This window comes from Durotheca rogersii (assembly GCF_024521655.1).
Source record: "Durotheca rogersii strain YMJ 92031201 chromosome Unknown GGS23scaffold_2, whole genome shotgun sequence".
NCBI classification, from domain to species: domain Eukaryota; kingdom Fungi; phylum Ascomycota; class Sordariomycetes; order Xylariales; family Xylariaceae; genus Durotheca; species Durotheca rogersii.
In genome coordinates this window covers 476,167-491,228 of record NW_026251233.1, presented here as the reverse complement: position 1 = coordinate 491,228, position 15,062 = coordinate 476,167, and the positions used below count along the sequence as shown (strand labels likewise).

Here is a 15,062-nt window from a genome sequence, read left to right as displayed (position 1 = left end):
GATATTGGGTTTTATCGTATCGGAACGAAACCGTGCAAGCCGGAACCTTCAGGCCCAAGCAGGAAACGCTGGCGGTTACATTTTCCCGTGATGGATTTTCACGGCCGCGTTCCTTGCCCGCATGCTGTTGCTAGTCGCGATAGGCTTGGGCTATCTCAACATAGTTGATGGTAACTGTTCTGCTCCTCAACTATTGCTGGTAACTATCCTTACTGGCAACTATTGCCCACATGTCACTGACCGCCACCGCTATCAGATAGATATTAACTACCCCTAACATGACAGCAACAGATGGGATTGCGCCGGTCCGTAACCTATCCATCCAAGGGGGATTGTAGTTACAATTCCAGCCAAGAACCGCCATTAGGAGCGGCCTGTTTAGCACCGTGGTGTGAAGCCTCCCGACAACCCCACGCATCGCCCCCGAGTCGTCCTACGCAATCACTGTTGTCGTTCTTCAGCCCTAGTCAGCCTGTGCTGTTACGGGCGGCAGCCCGAATATACCTCTAGGATGTCTCTGCTGTCCTCAAACCACGAAGCACAGGAACGAATGCGGGAGTGGCTGGGGTCCCCGATCCAGCGCCACGCGTTGGGTCAGTTGTGGCTAAGGGGTTGTTGTCATCGACTCGGAAGCATCGCAGACCATCTTTGGCCGACATTCCCCCGCCATTGGTGGTGTGGCGCTTTTAATGCCTGGTTTCCGCCCAACGCGCCCCCTCCCGCCAAGTCCTCAACCACCATCCTGGCGACCCCCTCCCGCAATCCTAGAACACTAGCATGCGCTAGACAACACACTAGCTTGTCCTTGTTGCCGGCACGTATCGCTTCTAGTAAGCACAGTACACTAGGAGCCGCCTCGGCGAGGCCAGCGGACGACGAGCCGAAACTGCCCGAGTCGAATCTCTGGCCGCCCTCCCCCCCAGCCCCCCAAACCAACCCTCGAGTTCTCTTTGCCGCGTGCGGTTGCGTGCGCGCGTTCCGCTCCCGGCCCCATGGCAGTCACGAACATGGGCGAGCCCTCGGTCCCGGCGCAGGGGCCCCAGCAGGTGCATGTGGTGTGGCCGGACGACTACGTCGCGGTGGGGCCGGGCGGCGCCTCTGCGACAGCCGGCGGCGACGGCCAGGATCTGGCGAAGCCGGTACTGTTCCGGCCGCAGGTAACGGTCAACGTGTTCAACTCGGCAGGGCCGGGCGCGGCGACGCCGCCGGCCACGGCCACGACCACCGGCGACGACAGTAGCGAGGCGGCCAAAAGCCCGGCGGCGGCGGCGGCGGACCTCGTGCGCCAGGTGGCCGCGCTGGAGAGCCGGGTCGAGGCGCAGTCGGCGGAGCTGCAGCGGGCGGTCGCAGCGGCGGCCGCGACGACAGACCTAGAACGCCAGGTGGCCTCGCTGAAGAGCCTGGTCGAGGCGCAGTCGGCGGAGCTGCAGCAGGCAACGGCGGCGGCGGCGGGCGTGCAACGCGACCTGGTTTCGCTGTCGGGTAGGGTCGCGGCGGAGTGCCAGGAGCTGCGGCAGACGATAGCGGCGACGAGGCCTCAGCTCGTGTACGACGCGGGCAGCTGGAACACGAGCAACGTGCGCTCGTGGTCGGCGCCGCAGGACCACACCGAGGGCCGCGTCAAGTTCGCCAGGAAGTTCGCGGCGCCGCCCAAGCTGGCGCTCAGCATCGACACCGCCGACGTCTGTAACAGCGCCAACTTCCGCGTCCGCGTCTACGCGACAGACGTCGATCCCTACGGCTTCACCGTCAACGTAGACAGCTGGGCTAACACCAAGATCTACTCGTGCGGCGTCTCGTGGATCGCGCTAGGGGAGTGATCGCGAGATTGGTCCACGGCACGCTCTAGGCCGAGGTAGTCGTGCGATTTGTTGCGTGGAGACGCGGAGGTTTCTACGGCTCTCACTTCCGTGGGTTTTCTTGAAGGCTCTCTTGCCGTCGTGAGCAGCAGTACGATGGAGAGATGGGTACGGCATACGGCTGGCAGCTGTAGGTGCGGCTTTTCAGAATGGACTTAGCCGGCATGCATATCGACATCACACGGTGGAATTCTAAGGTTTTGATTTCTGAGACAATTATTGTGATAACTCATTCCCACAACCAGACTTCGCAAGTTTATTCGATACAAGTGTCCTATTTGCATATATGTGCGCATGCGTATAGTAGCCCGAAAACACTAATATTTAGTGAAACTACTTCAAGCATAGATGGCGTTGAATCCGGTGTTTGAATAAGGGGTGTACTTCAGGAGTCGACAGCGCCACGCGTTTAGCGTGATCGTTTACCAGAGCCGTTCCGGCATATTGTTAGATCCGGCAGAGAGTGCCGAGAGGGCCATCCGGAACACCGGCGTCTTGGCCCGGCGGCTTGGAAGCCCCTAATTGGAAGGACGAGAGACTCGCTAGTAAAGAGGACTAAGTACGGCATCAATGGTGTAGCCCCTACTACATGGATGCCACTAAGCTCAGGGAGACGGTTTCGTTCGACCGTAATAATCCATAACATGTTTTCCGTCGTTAAATCCAGCTCCCGGTGTATTGGCCAGGAAGATATCGACCAGCGCTGATCCATACCGAAGAGGAACAGCGCGGGGAAGCCGTTTGGGAACGAGACTGAATGATCGCAGCTACCAACTACTGTAACTGGTGATGGCCAGCTGTTACGTGATAACGGGAAAACAAGAGATCAGGGCGAAGAAAGAAGCAACGGAGCAATAGACCTATCTGACCCTAATATCTACCTGGCACTTCCCAGGGGAGAAACGATCGTGACGAGATGGGCGTGCGGCCCGTACTTATTACCTATTATATAAGAAACCTTGCAAAGACTCTGGTCAGACCTACCGCGTCACATATTAGGTGACGAATCACAACTTTTCCGGTGCCCCCCTTTTACTACTCGGGAAGTCCGTTTACATATAAACCCGTACAAAAAGCACGGTCCATGAAGGGGCAAAGTGATGAATTCGTTCATCACAAGACCGCGCGCACTCCCGCCTCCTCACATCCAGCTCGCCACGCAGCTCCGGCCGCCTACCAGCTGTACGCCTCGTCGAGCAGCCTGACGGAGGCGCCGCGCAGGGCCCTCTCGCGGACGAGCTCGCGGACCTCGTCGGCCATGGGGTCGGGGCCGCAGACGACGACGGTGACGTGCTCGTGCTCGGGGGCGGCGGGGGAAGGGCCGACGGGGACCTCGCGCTCGAGGATGGCGCGCAGGTCGAGGCGGCGGCCGACGGCGACCTCGCCGCCGGCGGCGTGCACAGCCGCGACGCCGCTGGCGCCGAGCGCCGAGCGCGCGAGCGCCGGGCTGCGCACGCCCCAGAACAGGCGCGCGCGCGCGGGCCCGGCCACGGTGTCGCCGTCGCGCGGCGCGGCCAGCGCGCGGCGCAGCAGCGGCGCCACGCCCGCGATGCCCGCGCCCCCCGCGATCGCGACGCACTTCTGCGCCGGCGCCGTGCGCAGCTGCTCGAGCAGCGACGACGTCCCGTACGACGCCTCGACGAGCACGGCCACGGGCGCGGGCGCGGACGGCGACGCCGATCCCGGGCAGAGCTTGCGCAGGGAGGCCGTGAGGCCGGTCTCGGTGCGGATGAAGAAGGTGAGGCCCGGCGTGTAAGAGGAGGGGGAGGAGGAGGAGGAGGAGGAGGAGGAGGAAGATACCTCGGGGTAGGATTTAGTTGGCTCGGGGTAGGATGGGAATGGCTCGGGGATGACGGCTGGCGCCAGTTCGGGAGAGGACGACGAGGTCGAAGAAGCGTTGAATTTGGGTTTCTCGTCGGCGGCGACGACCGAGATGGAGGGAGCTAGCGACGGCGCCGGAGTAGCCATGACGGAGAAGGGGTGGTTCTCCCACACGCGCCAGGTTAGGGTCGGGAAGTAGAGGTACGCGTGCCCGTAGGCGACCGCGAGGCCGGGCACGTCGACGCGCACGTAGTCGTCGTCGAGGACGGTGACGTAGGCGGTCCGGACGCCGTTGCGAGCCATTCGCGCGACGCGGGCGACGCGGTCGAACGCCCACACGCCGAATGCGACGTATATCCACGTCTCGTAGCCCCACTGGTTTTCGTACCGGAAGTAGATGTGATGGTAGCAGGCGAGGAGCGCCAGGAGGGCAAGGACGAAGTGGGTCGCGAGGAAGAGCTCGTACAGCTTCTGGCGCAGCGGCAAAATGCTGGAAAGGAGTATGGCACACATTACGACGGTCGCTGCGATCCCCCACTTCCAATACTCGAAGGCGCTCGCGTACTCATACTCACCGCGGGCGACGTAGATGCGCAGGTACACTAACGAGTGCACACACGCTTCGAGGGTGCAGATGATAGCGATCCAGCGATGGATCAGGAGAAACGTGGTGTGAGACCAATTCGTAAGCCACAGCAGGAAGTTGTTGCGGCTGGAGTAGAGTACTAGGAGTGGCAAGTTCGCGAAGGCCAGGACAGCGGTGCGGTTGGCAATATAGAATACCAGCTGGTCGTGCTCCGACGGAAACCAGAAGTTGGGGATCACTAAGCGGTAGTCTACGCACGACAGCACAACGTTGAGAATGATGAAATACGCTATGAACAGCGCCTGGCCTCGAGTTGGCATGATGAAGAGGCCCAAGACTGGTTCTCGATGTCGGTGGCAGAACAGGGGCGGGTCGATAACGTAGGCATAGAATCGGCTGACGATAGTCTTCGGAAACGGTACGAAGCGAAGTAGGGAAAGCAGTATCGGTATAACAGCCCCGGTGGCTAAAGCTACTAATCTTTTCTTACGTGTTAACAGAGTCCAGGGTGGCGGAAAAAGGGGGGGGGTAGACAAACCCGAAGTCGCTCTGCCTGGCTTCCATCTGTTCGTAATACGAGTTGCTATTGTAGGCTGCCAAATACTGATCCTCGTCGACCAAGGTAGTGGTGTTGAGAAGCTCCCCAGATTCGATGACCCGGTCCGGTGGTGGGTCGGCATGGAGCAAGGCTACGCTATACGGCTCCTTTGGGCTGGGCTGGCCCGGCAAGCGGCCAGGAATATAGGCTGCCCAGTAAGCCTCGATGTCGGAGATCGGGACACCGGCGCAATGCGTATGGATACAGTAGGCGAGACTCTGGAGGAAATTGTCGTCGGTGGTATAGCACTCCGGGGATGTCGTCGGCCCGTCAGAGCATTTGAGCTGGTACCCTTTCAGGATACCGTAACATGCGTATGCACATGTTGGGTAGTACATAGATATTCCATGTCCGATGAGGCCGTATCCTCGGTAGCCCTCCGACATCATCTCTCCGGAGACGACGGAGGGCAGGACAAGGAAAGCGGTTTTGAGCTTCATATTGGTAGCTGGTCGTGGCACGAGAGAAACGATACCTACGAGATGAAGGAGAGCATGCGGACGAGACGAGGGAGTAGAAAGGGGGGGAGGTTATTTATCAAAAATGTACCCTGAAAGGCAACGTGGATCTCTCGTCCTTACCAATCGTAGAGATTACCGGTGCCTGATCTAAGGGCGACGACAACGTGACATATATGGTTCACCGGTTCCGTCCTGACACTTAAGTATTCCCCGCCGGCATGCGGGTGTACTGCACGGTGCAGCGACACTCAGTATACGGCAACTACCACGAATTAGGCGTCGAGCTCCTCACTTCGACAGCTCCTTACTTCGACGGAACCCAGTCGTGAACGGCTCGCACGACCAAGGCCTGGTTTACCTACGTGGGCAAAACATGACGGATCCTATCATCTCGAGAGTTAGATCCGTCGATGCTGCTGTCACCCGCCTCCGAAACATGATCGATCTTATCAGATGGATTTTATATCTGCTAAACACACAAACTCGGATGGATCTAACTAGCGTAACCGCAGTGGGGTACGTCCCAAGGCGTATCCGGCGGAAATCGATTTCCGAATGCACGAAACCGCCCAACTATGCTCAGCCAAGCCGAGTCCGCGCCTGGCCGAAGGTTGGACGTCGTCAACATGAGCGGAAACCCTGGCAAACCTGCATATATCTAGACCCTGAACACCCCGTGGTGTCCCGCAATTGACGTGAGCATGTGCTAGAGAGGCGGAATGGGCGTCATGGTTATTCGTGGCTTCAGGATTTGTCGAATCCTCGGAATCTTTAGCGACAACATCGTACTACTATATGTTATCAGCTAGAATTCCCTCGAGCTAAGGAGTCGTCAACGTTTCGAGAGTATGATGGAGGGCAATGAAGCATCTGCGTGTAGTTGATACAGAGATATTACGAGAAACGCGGCCATGCGGCTCTGGGCACAAGAGGATGAAGGGAAGGAATTACGCCAAGGATCCGAAAAATCGTGCGTGAGCCACCGTCAAAGAGACCTCGAGAAAGACGGCGTTCGGAAGAAGGATCAGAACGTGGCATCCTTTTCAAACGAGATGATGGGCATTACTAATGAGGCCTCGCGACCCGTCCTATCGGGCCGTGCCATCCATCTATCTCGTGCTAGAAGGAATGGCTACTAGACCTAGCTAGCTGGTCTGAAGTGCCGGATCTGCTGCATGTGTTAGTTGTTTGAATCGATGCCCAGATATCGGACGGGTGCGTTACGCACAAGCATTCTGAATAGGAAATACCTAGGGGAAGGTAATGTCAAGCTGGATCTGTACACCATCCGCATCTGTTGAGACTTATCACTCACGATCGTCCCTCTTCGACGACTACTATATATAGGTCGACAGGCCCAAGTGAGCGGAGAAAGCGACCAAAATGTGCTCAAAGTTGCTTGACTACTGGAGCGCGTCGCCAAGTGTCTGGGCCCTTGGTGCCATCAGCCTGCTCTTGGTAAGCCATGGGGCCGAAGAATTCATAAGCTGACACCGCCTCGCCATCTAGCCGGTGGGTTTTCTACATCGCCAGTATTCCAAGTCGTTGAGCTACTGCCCGGGACGCTCGTGTTGGCTTTGCGTGACGTTTTGATGCCTTACATAGCAGCGACCCAGTTAAGTCCGTGCGATATCGTTCTGAGACGGACGATCAGCCATGGTCACCCACGCTGTTCTCGTACGGGCCGCGCTTGCGCCGAAGTCAATCCTCGAGGAGACGCTGCAATCTGAGAGGGATCGGATGCCCCAGGATAAGGTCGACCAGCAAGAGGAGCAGACGGGGGAGTGCCGGCGCCGGAGCGGGCACGAGTACTGGCCGAGAAATCTTCGAGCACTAGCCGAGAAACCTTCGAGCGCCTGCTCGTGACCCAATTCGTCGCCGGTCGCTCAATTTAGTGTCTCTTCTGCAACGGGTCGAATCATATACCTAAAAAGGTGCCCCTCGGTGGTGACGAAGATCGTCGGTTACTTCCTGTTTGTTCTTAGAGCGTTCCTCAGAACGGCTGGGATCGGGGATCCAGTGGCAAATGGCTCGCTGCACCAAGGCCGCGGTCGTAACTATTGCTAATTCCATGCACAGAAGGATACGGCCGAAACGCGATCACGAAGTCTAGGGCCGCAGCGAGATGAGGTTCACTCCTTTGGTTATCGCGGTTGTCGAGCGTTGGGGTTGGTCCGCGCTAGCAGGGCCCGCGATTAGCGAGCTGGATGGGGCGGTTCTGAACAACAAATTACATAATCTATCGTCACAGGACCTCTTCCAGGGTCGCACATTTGTGCGCTTGCCATACCAACCTAGGTAGGTTAGGGACCTCCTAACCCCTAGGTACCTGTACCTCTCTGCGGACGATCTCCAAGAGAGAGCCAACTTGAATGCCACAGGTACATGGCCCAGTGCGAGTATACCAAGTTACAGGTACATTGAGGGCGTTAAACCCTTACATTGCTCAAGCTTAGCCAGAAACGCGACCCCTGAGCTGGGATGAGTCAGCAGCCACGTTGCACCCTTTTGATCCCCAGGCTGGGTACCTGAGACAGGTACCGAACCTAACCTCCCTCTTCTGACCGGAATCTCGTCCAAGACAGGACAAATAACCGTCAAGCCTTTGCAATCTGCAGCCCACACCTACCCTCACGAACGAGGCGAGTCTACCCTCGGATTAAGCCTCGAAGGATTACGGCAAATTTGTGTGTTGCCATTCTCTTTCACGCCTTCGCCGGGGGGCCCTGCTCGGGCTTTCATCACCGTCTGCTGCGGACCTGGAGTCCTTTTTCGGCACTAGGGCCTGTCTTCCTTCAGCCCTCACTCTCTTCGAAATGGCCACGCCCGTCTCTGTCAGACAACGTTGGGGGTGTATCCGGGACGGGACACATGGGTTTATAGATGCTGGTGATAGATGCTGGTGAAGCGCCGGCTGGGGATTGGTCGGTTTCCTTGGCACGCGCCGACTGTCGCTTCATCAAAATGGGGGCTACGAGTTCAGCTGCTGCACGATCCAAGCCACCATTCGACGGACCAAAATCTAGAAGGGCAAGGCGCCCTTACGAATCAAGCTGATTGGGACCAAAGATGCCCCCTCTCCTCGCCTTTTGCCTCGTGGGCGTTCCAAGGCACTTTTCTATGTCTGCCCTACCCATGGCCTGGGTTGAATGAGGCAGCCAGGCTCTGGCATCGTCGCGCAAGAGAGGCTTTTCCCTTCTACAACCCCGCGTATCGGCCGAAATCATCGTCTCGGCATGCTTAATTGAGGGTTGGACCTCTAGGGACGGCTCCTCCCCTTGGCCTGGTCTATTCTGGCCCGGCTGTCGAACCTGCCACGAGTCCGCCCATTCCTGTACACTTCTCTGCTGGTCCTCCGCCGAGACTATCGCGTTCGCATCCTGTGCTTTACTCTGCTGGGATGGCGCAACTTCCTAGGGGATGGGAGTCTGATTATGACGGCACCCGGTGGTTTTACCGCTTCACGGCGACGGGTCTGACGCAATATCACTTCCCACGACCCGGCGATGAATTTCCTGAACTCGTGGGACTCGGCTTTGGCCCGCTCGATCTTGCTCATGGCGACGAAACCGCTAGTCAACCGCAGGCTGGGCAACCAAGCACCCTTAACGGGCCTGGCAGTGCAGGAATCACCACGGTGGCAGGCGGCAATACAGGGGACAAAGTGACATCAACGAGTACAGGATATGAAATGGGGGCTACGGGATATTTCGATCACGAGAGCTTCACAAACTTTGGGACGGGAAACGGTAATGAAATCGGCTCAGTCAGTACTAGAGTCAACAGAACTCCACCTTCTGCAGGCTCCGAATCGATACGGCCTCCGCCCAGTTTTGTTGCCGAGCTAGCGAGCAGCGAGACCGCCAGATGTGCAGAAGAACTGGCTCCAGTTGAATTGGATTCAACCCAAATCGTGACACCGTCTCCGCGTGCTGGTCCTGGCCTGAATACGCCGGTAGAATTACCAACGCAGAGGCGTTCGGCGGCGCAGAGGCAACCGGTTCAACAATTTGCCCAGCATACTATGGAACCCGTCGATGAGTATCCATTAGTTTCCGCATCCTTCGCATACCCCCCTTTGAGAAGGGATACTAGACCCCCGAACGACAGCGCCGTGAGAGAAACGAGCTCACCTCCGCAATCCGGGCAGGACATTCCTGTGTCTCAACTGCCACCCGGACCCGAAATCCCTAATACGTACGAAACGTGGAGACCCTCCCAGGGCAACACCGGACAAGATGAACCAAACGGCTCAAATACGGGTTCGGTGCGATCATCTACTATTTCAGTCCTCCAGGTGCAGAACGCGGACCTCGGATCCATGGAGCAGAACCAGCATTCTGCCTCTAGGCCTACCAAGTCCTTGGAGGGAACTCCCAGCATACTAAGACCAGCGTTGACCCCTGTGGTACCCCTAATGGGTTCAACCCCTCTTCGGGAGGCTGAACATTCGTCAATTCCAACCGTCTTCCAACCTGCGGCAACACCGTTCGGATCACAATTGCCACAAGACAATTTGCAACATCAGAGCCCGCAAAATAGCACTCGGCGTTTGCCAGGGACTGGGGAAAGACAGGGGGGGTTTCTCCAGAAACTCAACTCGGGTCGTAAGGGTACCGGCCGCGGCCCACTCAGTATCCCATCACTAAGACCTGCGCATGGTCAACCAAGTCATCCACCATCAGGAGACGAAACCTCCATAGAGAGGCACGTGAATAATGTTCCTCCGAGTGTGCAGAGGGTCAGCACTTTTCCGAATATTGTGGCATCTCACGCACCGTCGCCGCCTAGACTGGGTGGGCCAGGGATCTTTGTTTTCAAGGAGATATCCTCGAGCCAAAGCCCCCCTAAAGAAGAAAAAAAGATAGATCCGACCACACAAGACGGTTCCAACACCACGGCAAATGCCTCGACCAGCACAGTTATACACTCGCAGATAATTCTGCAATCCACAGAATCTTCGTGTTCTGTTACTGACGAGCCACTTCCCGAATTTGCGTCGCTATCTCTGTCCAAGCCCCAAAGTCCAACGATTCCAGACAAGTTAGCGACAGATTCTCCTATATCTGGTGGATCCCAGCCTACTGGTACACAGGCATCACCTATTCAGCCCTCTACGGCGTCCGGACCTCTCCCGCAAGCGATCCTTCATCCTAAGACTAGCCAGGCCATCGGCCAGCCTACGTCTACAACGACTATTTCCCAAATAGGAACCGCCCACGCGTCACCACAAGCACACCACGCGGTGGCCCCCCAGGCAATAACAGGGAACTCTACCGGACCTCAACAAGAGCCTGGGCAAAATCCATTGGCTCCTCAACCTCAGGCATCTGTCAATGCGAACACTTCCCCTCAGCCACAAGCAGCAGGTACATTAACTCAACATGATCAGGCTACTCTTCACCAGGGAACACCGCCGTCAGCAGCAGTGTTGGTTCGACCTGATTCGGCGGCGGCCCCATCCGCCACCCAGAGCGCATCTGGGCAACAAATCCATGTCTACATGTCACGCCCGGCATCAACATCTGGACCGCACCAACGCCCTCCCCAAGCTCCGCACCAGATACCAGCAGTACATGCTAACCATGGAGTCACCCACGCAGCCGCCCACGCGCAGGGACAGTCGCTTCAGAATAGCACACTTAACTCACAGGGATCTATCCAAAGGCTGCAACACCCAGGGACGACATCCCAACCACCTGGTGGGATCTACATCACCGGTAATACCTCCAGCCGACCGATCACCGCCCAAACAACGGCATCGAATCTACAATTCTCCGGACAGACACCGTCTTCAATCCATTTCAACCCGGCTGCGTCTTTGGGTCACGGTTCACCGACTGCCCAACCGGTAACACACGGAGTTAGTCAACTACCGATCCAAGGGAGACCGTCGCCCACGTCACCAGCCGTATCTTCTGTCTCTCCACCCCAGAGCCAAGTATCATCGCCAGCAATATCGATTGCTTCACTAAGTCTTCCACCACCTTCGACGCCGTCACACCAGAATTCACCCCAGCTTTCCAGACCGCCAGTTGCACAAGGAAATCATGTGCATAGTAGCGCACAGGTCATTTCATCCTCTCGGCCTCCCGTAGGCGGCGTGATGAAACCGTATCCGACGCTCCCGGGACAGGTGGCATCCACCGCTGGGCAGCTTGGTTCGCCTACAGTTTCACAAGGCCATCCAAACCTGACAGCTCTACCACAGGCTCAGAATCTTCAGGGACTCGGGGGAGCGGTAAGGCCTAGCCAGTACCAGGTAGCTAATCAACCGGCATCGCAGGCAACAATGTGTGGACCGCTTCAGCAGCAAGCTATACAAAACCACCCTACACCGACTCTAGGAAGCTCCGTATCTGGCCAGCCAATGCCAGGGCTTATGCACCAAATTCAACCTCAACTGCCTACGCCAATGACGCCAACCCCGCAACATACATTCCTGCAGTCTGTCCAAAGTCTACCGAGTACGAGTCCGCACCCTCAGCAGAACATAGGCCAGGCCGGCCAGGGGCTCAATGTGCAACTAATGGGTGCCCCAGCACAAGGTACCTTGGTCCAGCAGCTGCAGGTGTCCCAAGTAAATCAGCCCCCAAGTTTGGCGAGTCAAGCTACCTCAATGATCCAGCCATTCTTGGTAAATCAGACCGTCGGGCAGGATCAGGGACAAGGACAGCCACAACAAGCCCAGGCTCTTGGATTCCAACCTAATTTGTCGCAGATACCGGGGACGGCGAGGCCTTCACACCCGACCCAGGCCGCTCTGTCTGGGGCAAACAAGAAAATGAAGAAATTTGTTCAGCATGTATTTCAGAAGCCAGCTATGAAACAAACGACCGCCATCGTGGCAGGCGCTTTTGTCGCTGAATCTATGGGCGGGAATGCAATCGCCGGTGCCAGTATGGCAAACCAGATATTCAATACTTCTCAGGCTCGTCCTCAGCAAGGCGGTATGCCCCAGCGGCCTCCAGGTCTTCAACACGCTTCCACGGCGCCGCCCCAAGTTCAAGGTTTAGCCGGCATAAATATCGCGTCTCCGTATGTCCAAAACACGGGCCAGACACAACCGGCCATGCATCCTATCGGCCTCCAAATGCCAGGTCGGCCGCCTGTAGTGCAAAACGCGGGACCGGCTGGGGCGGTTCCGAATAATAATCCTTCGCAACTGCGTCCCCAACTACCGCCACAACTACAACATCGACCTCAACTACAACTGCAGCCTCAACCGCAGCCTCAACCTCAGTCTCAACCGCAGCCGCGGCCGCAACTACGACCACAACCCCAACCTCAGCCACAGCCACAGCCACAGCCACAAGTACGGCCTCAACTCCAACCCCAATCGCAGCCGCAGCCTCAACCGAACGTGATGAACCAAGGACATTATCAGATCCCTCGTCCCCCAGTTGGACGTCCACCGTTTCCTCAGCCACAACCTCTTACTCCCGGCCAACCCACTTTTCAGGCGGCACCCGGTCAGCCCTTTTATCAGGCGGCTCCTGGTCAGCCCTTTTACCAAGCGCCTCTTCGCCAGCCCATGTACCAGGCGCCTCCTTATCAACCAGGCTACCAGCAAAACGGAGGTCCGGACGTCTACACGGCCTTGGGTACCACTCTCGGAAGCGCCCTGGGCGCCGCCCTGGCCCCAGATAGACCCGGAGGAGCGGCTCCGACTGGTCAACAGCAGTCTGCTGCGAACAGCTCGGGGCAACAACAGAATGAGCCTTCTTCCGGACAGGCTAACTCCGAGCAGCAACACGCAGAAAATTCCCAGCTTCAGGGTGAATATCAGCATCACGAACCCAGCGCTGTGGAACACTCGGAGCAACAACATCCAACATACTCGGAACCACCAACTGGCGAAACCTACACAGCGGAAAATCCAACCTGGGAACCCCATGTCGCTTCCGAGACCGCAGCCGCGTCTGACACCATCATCATCAACAACACAATCAACAATAACGTCGCAATCGATAATTCGACGGTTTTGGATACGACGAATATAGTCGATACGACTAACGTGGTTGACACTACAAACGTGGTTGATACTACAACTTACATAGATCCGGTGAACACGACAGGGGCGAACTTCGAAACGACGGTGTGGGCAGATGCCGGCGCACATGCGGATACGGTGTACATAGATTCTACTACCACTGTGGCCATGGACGCAAATGCAGAGACCGCGTTTATGGGCATGCCGACGGGTGTTGGCCCTAATAGCAATGGCTCTTATGTAGATGCCACGGCTTACGCCGATACATCATACGCCGATACATCATACGCCGATACGCCGTACACCGATGCATCGTACATCGACGCAACGTACGCCGACGGCTCCTACATAGATGCCTCGGCGTATGCTGGGGTGAGCATGGACGGTAACATGAGCGGGACAATGTACATGGATGACGGCAGCGGTGGCATGGGCGGTATGGGCGACATGGGCGGAATGGCCGCCGTCGACGAGAGCATGAGCTTTGATGCCAGCGCCTTCGTCCAGATGGACTACTCGGGCGGCGATTGGTGAATCACCAGGATCTCAAGCTTCGGTGTGACATTCCCACGATACTAATTCTTTTGTCTTCCCGTACCAGTATTCTTTAGCGGGCATAGCGACATGTGCAGGAGACCATGTTATCATAGACGGTGGATAATGTACCTCTTCTTGCTGATTATATAAATATATCTGTAAACCATACATAGCCTGCCATTTATTGCCTACTCGATCACTATCTTGCTACTCCTAGCTTGCCCCTTTCCGGTGCAGACGTGTATACTCCTCTCTGCTAACTAACGGTCCGTATAGGTGAGGGAACGTAGCTTGCCTCTTCCATACCCCATCCCGTATCCCCTATTCGAGTCCACCAAGGAATCAACCATAGACACAATACCCCCTCGCGCATCTGCGTACCCATCTACATCACGTACCTAACCCCAGAGCCTCCTCCCCTTCCCCTTACCTTCTTAGGTTAGTTGGACGGGAAAGCGAGTCTGTCGCGTCGTAGTCTACAACCGGCGACATCGAGGGTACAACACTGTACCTCGACTACTCTCCTACGGCTGCTGTGCTACACCACGCATAGAGGAGCCCAGCGTAGCCAGGCCGAGCCGCGACGGGACGCGAGGCCTGCAGCGTTCTCTTCGCTATGCAGGCGCTCCTAGCGTGGCGCCACAACTCAGGTACGTGGTCGAAGGAGGGAGGGGGGGGAGTTGCCTAGCAGAGCAGCTGAGGGCTTGCTCGTCGATCCGCGAGCGCCCGTCTCTCTCGTTCGTTTGTCGGGCGCGAGGGCACGTCACGTACCCGAAGTAGGCAGGCAAGCGAGCAAGCAAGCAAGCAGGCAAGAAACGACGGCGCGCAGACGGGCAGGCGGGCGAGGAGGCGAGGCCGAGGACGCAAGGGGCGGATGAGAAGACTGCTGCAGCTCTGATCCCCAGGCCGCTCGTCTCATTCGCCGCCGTCGTCGCCTCCTTTCTCTTCCCTTCGCCCCTACGTGTTAGGCGGGTGCCGTCGGTGCCTCTTCCCCAACTGCCAACTCCTTCTGTATCCTCTCCCTTGCTTGCTCTGCTTACTTACTCGCCACTCCCCCTCCTCTCCCCCTCTCTCTCCTTCCCCCTGATCGACGCCACGCCCTGCCCCGTCCGGGGGAGTGGGAACGAGGGAAACCCCTCACTCGCCCCGACGACTCTCAACAGAGTAAACCGGGCCAAGCTGCGTTGGCTGGGGTGGAGATCGAGAA

The 15,062-nt window shown here is 57.4% G+C and overlaps 3 protein-coding genes across 3 annotated transcripts; 2 read left to right on the top strand and 1 right to left on the bottom strand.

Moving 5' to 3' along the window:
- The first annotated feature begins 751 nt into the window (after positions 1-751).
- Positions 752-1,914, top strand: GGS23DRAFT_166425 (uncharacterized protein). Its single transcript, XM_051511504.1, has one exon. The coding sequence runs from the start codon at positions 993-995 to the stop codon at positions 1,818-1,820; it is 828 nt and encodes a 275-aa protein (XP_051375929.1). The 5' UTR covers positions 752-992; the 3' UTR covers positions 1,821-1,914.
- Positions 1,915-2,965: 1,051 nt separating this feature from the next.
- On the bottom strand, positions 2,966-5,304 carry GGS23DRAFT_612324 (ferric reductase like transmembrane component-domain-containing protein; the record flags this gene model as incomplete). Its single annotated transcript, XM_051520481.1, has 2 exons — positions 2,966-4,746; positions 4,805-5,304. The coding sequence occupies 2 exons, from the start codon at positions 5,302-5,304 to the stop codon at positions 3,033-3,035; spliced, it is 2,214 nt and encodes a 737-aa protein (XP_051375928.1). The 3' UTR covers positions 2,966-3,032.
- Positions 5,305-8,505: 3,201 nt separating this feature from the next.
- On the top strand, positions 8,506-13,858 carry GGS23DRAFT_166292 (uncharacterized protein). Its single transcript, XM_051511502.1, has one exon. It carries the CDS (start codon positions 8,726-8,728, stop codon positions 13,850-13,852), a length of 5,127 nt encoding a protein of 1,708 aa, XP_051375927.1. The 5' UTR covers positions 8,506-8,725; the 3' UTR covers positions 13,853-13,858.
- The last annotated feature ends 1,204 nt before the right edge of the window (positions 13,859-15,062 follow it).

Excerpts from the sequence above, each read along its gene's own strand:
- GGS23DRAFT_166425 (XM_051511504.1), top strand. The coding sequence starts at position 993 with ATGGCAGTCACGAACATGGGCGAGCCCTCGGTCCCGGCGCAGGGGCCC.
- GGS23DRAFT_166292 (XM_051511502.1), top strand. The coding sequence starts at position 8,726 with ATGGCGCAACTTCCTAGGGGATGGGAGTCTGATTATGACGGCACCCGG.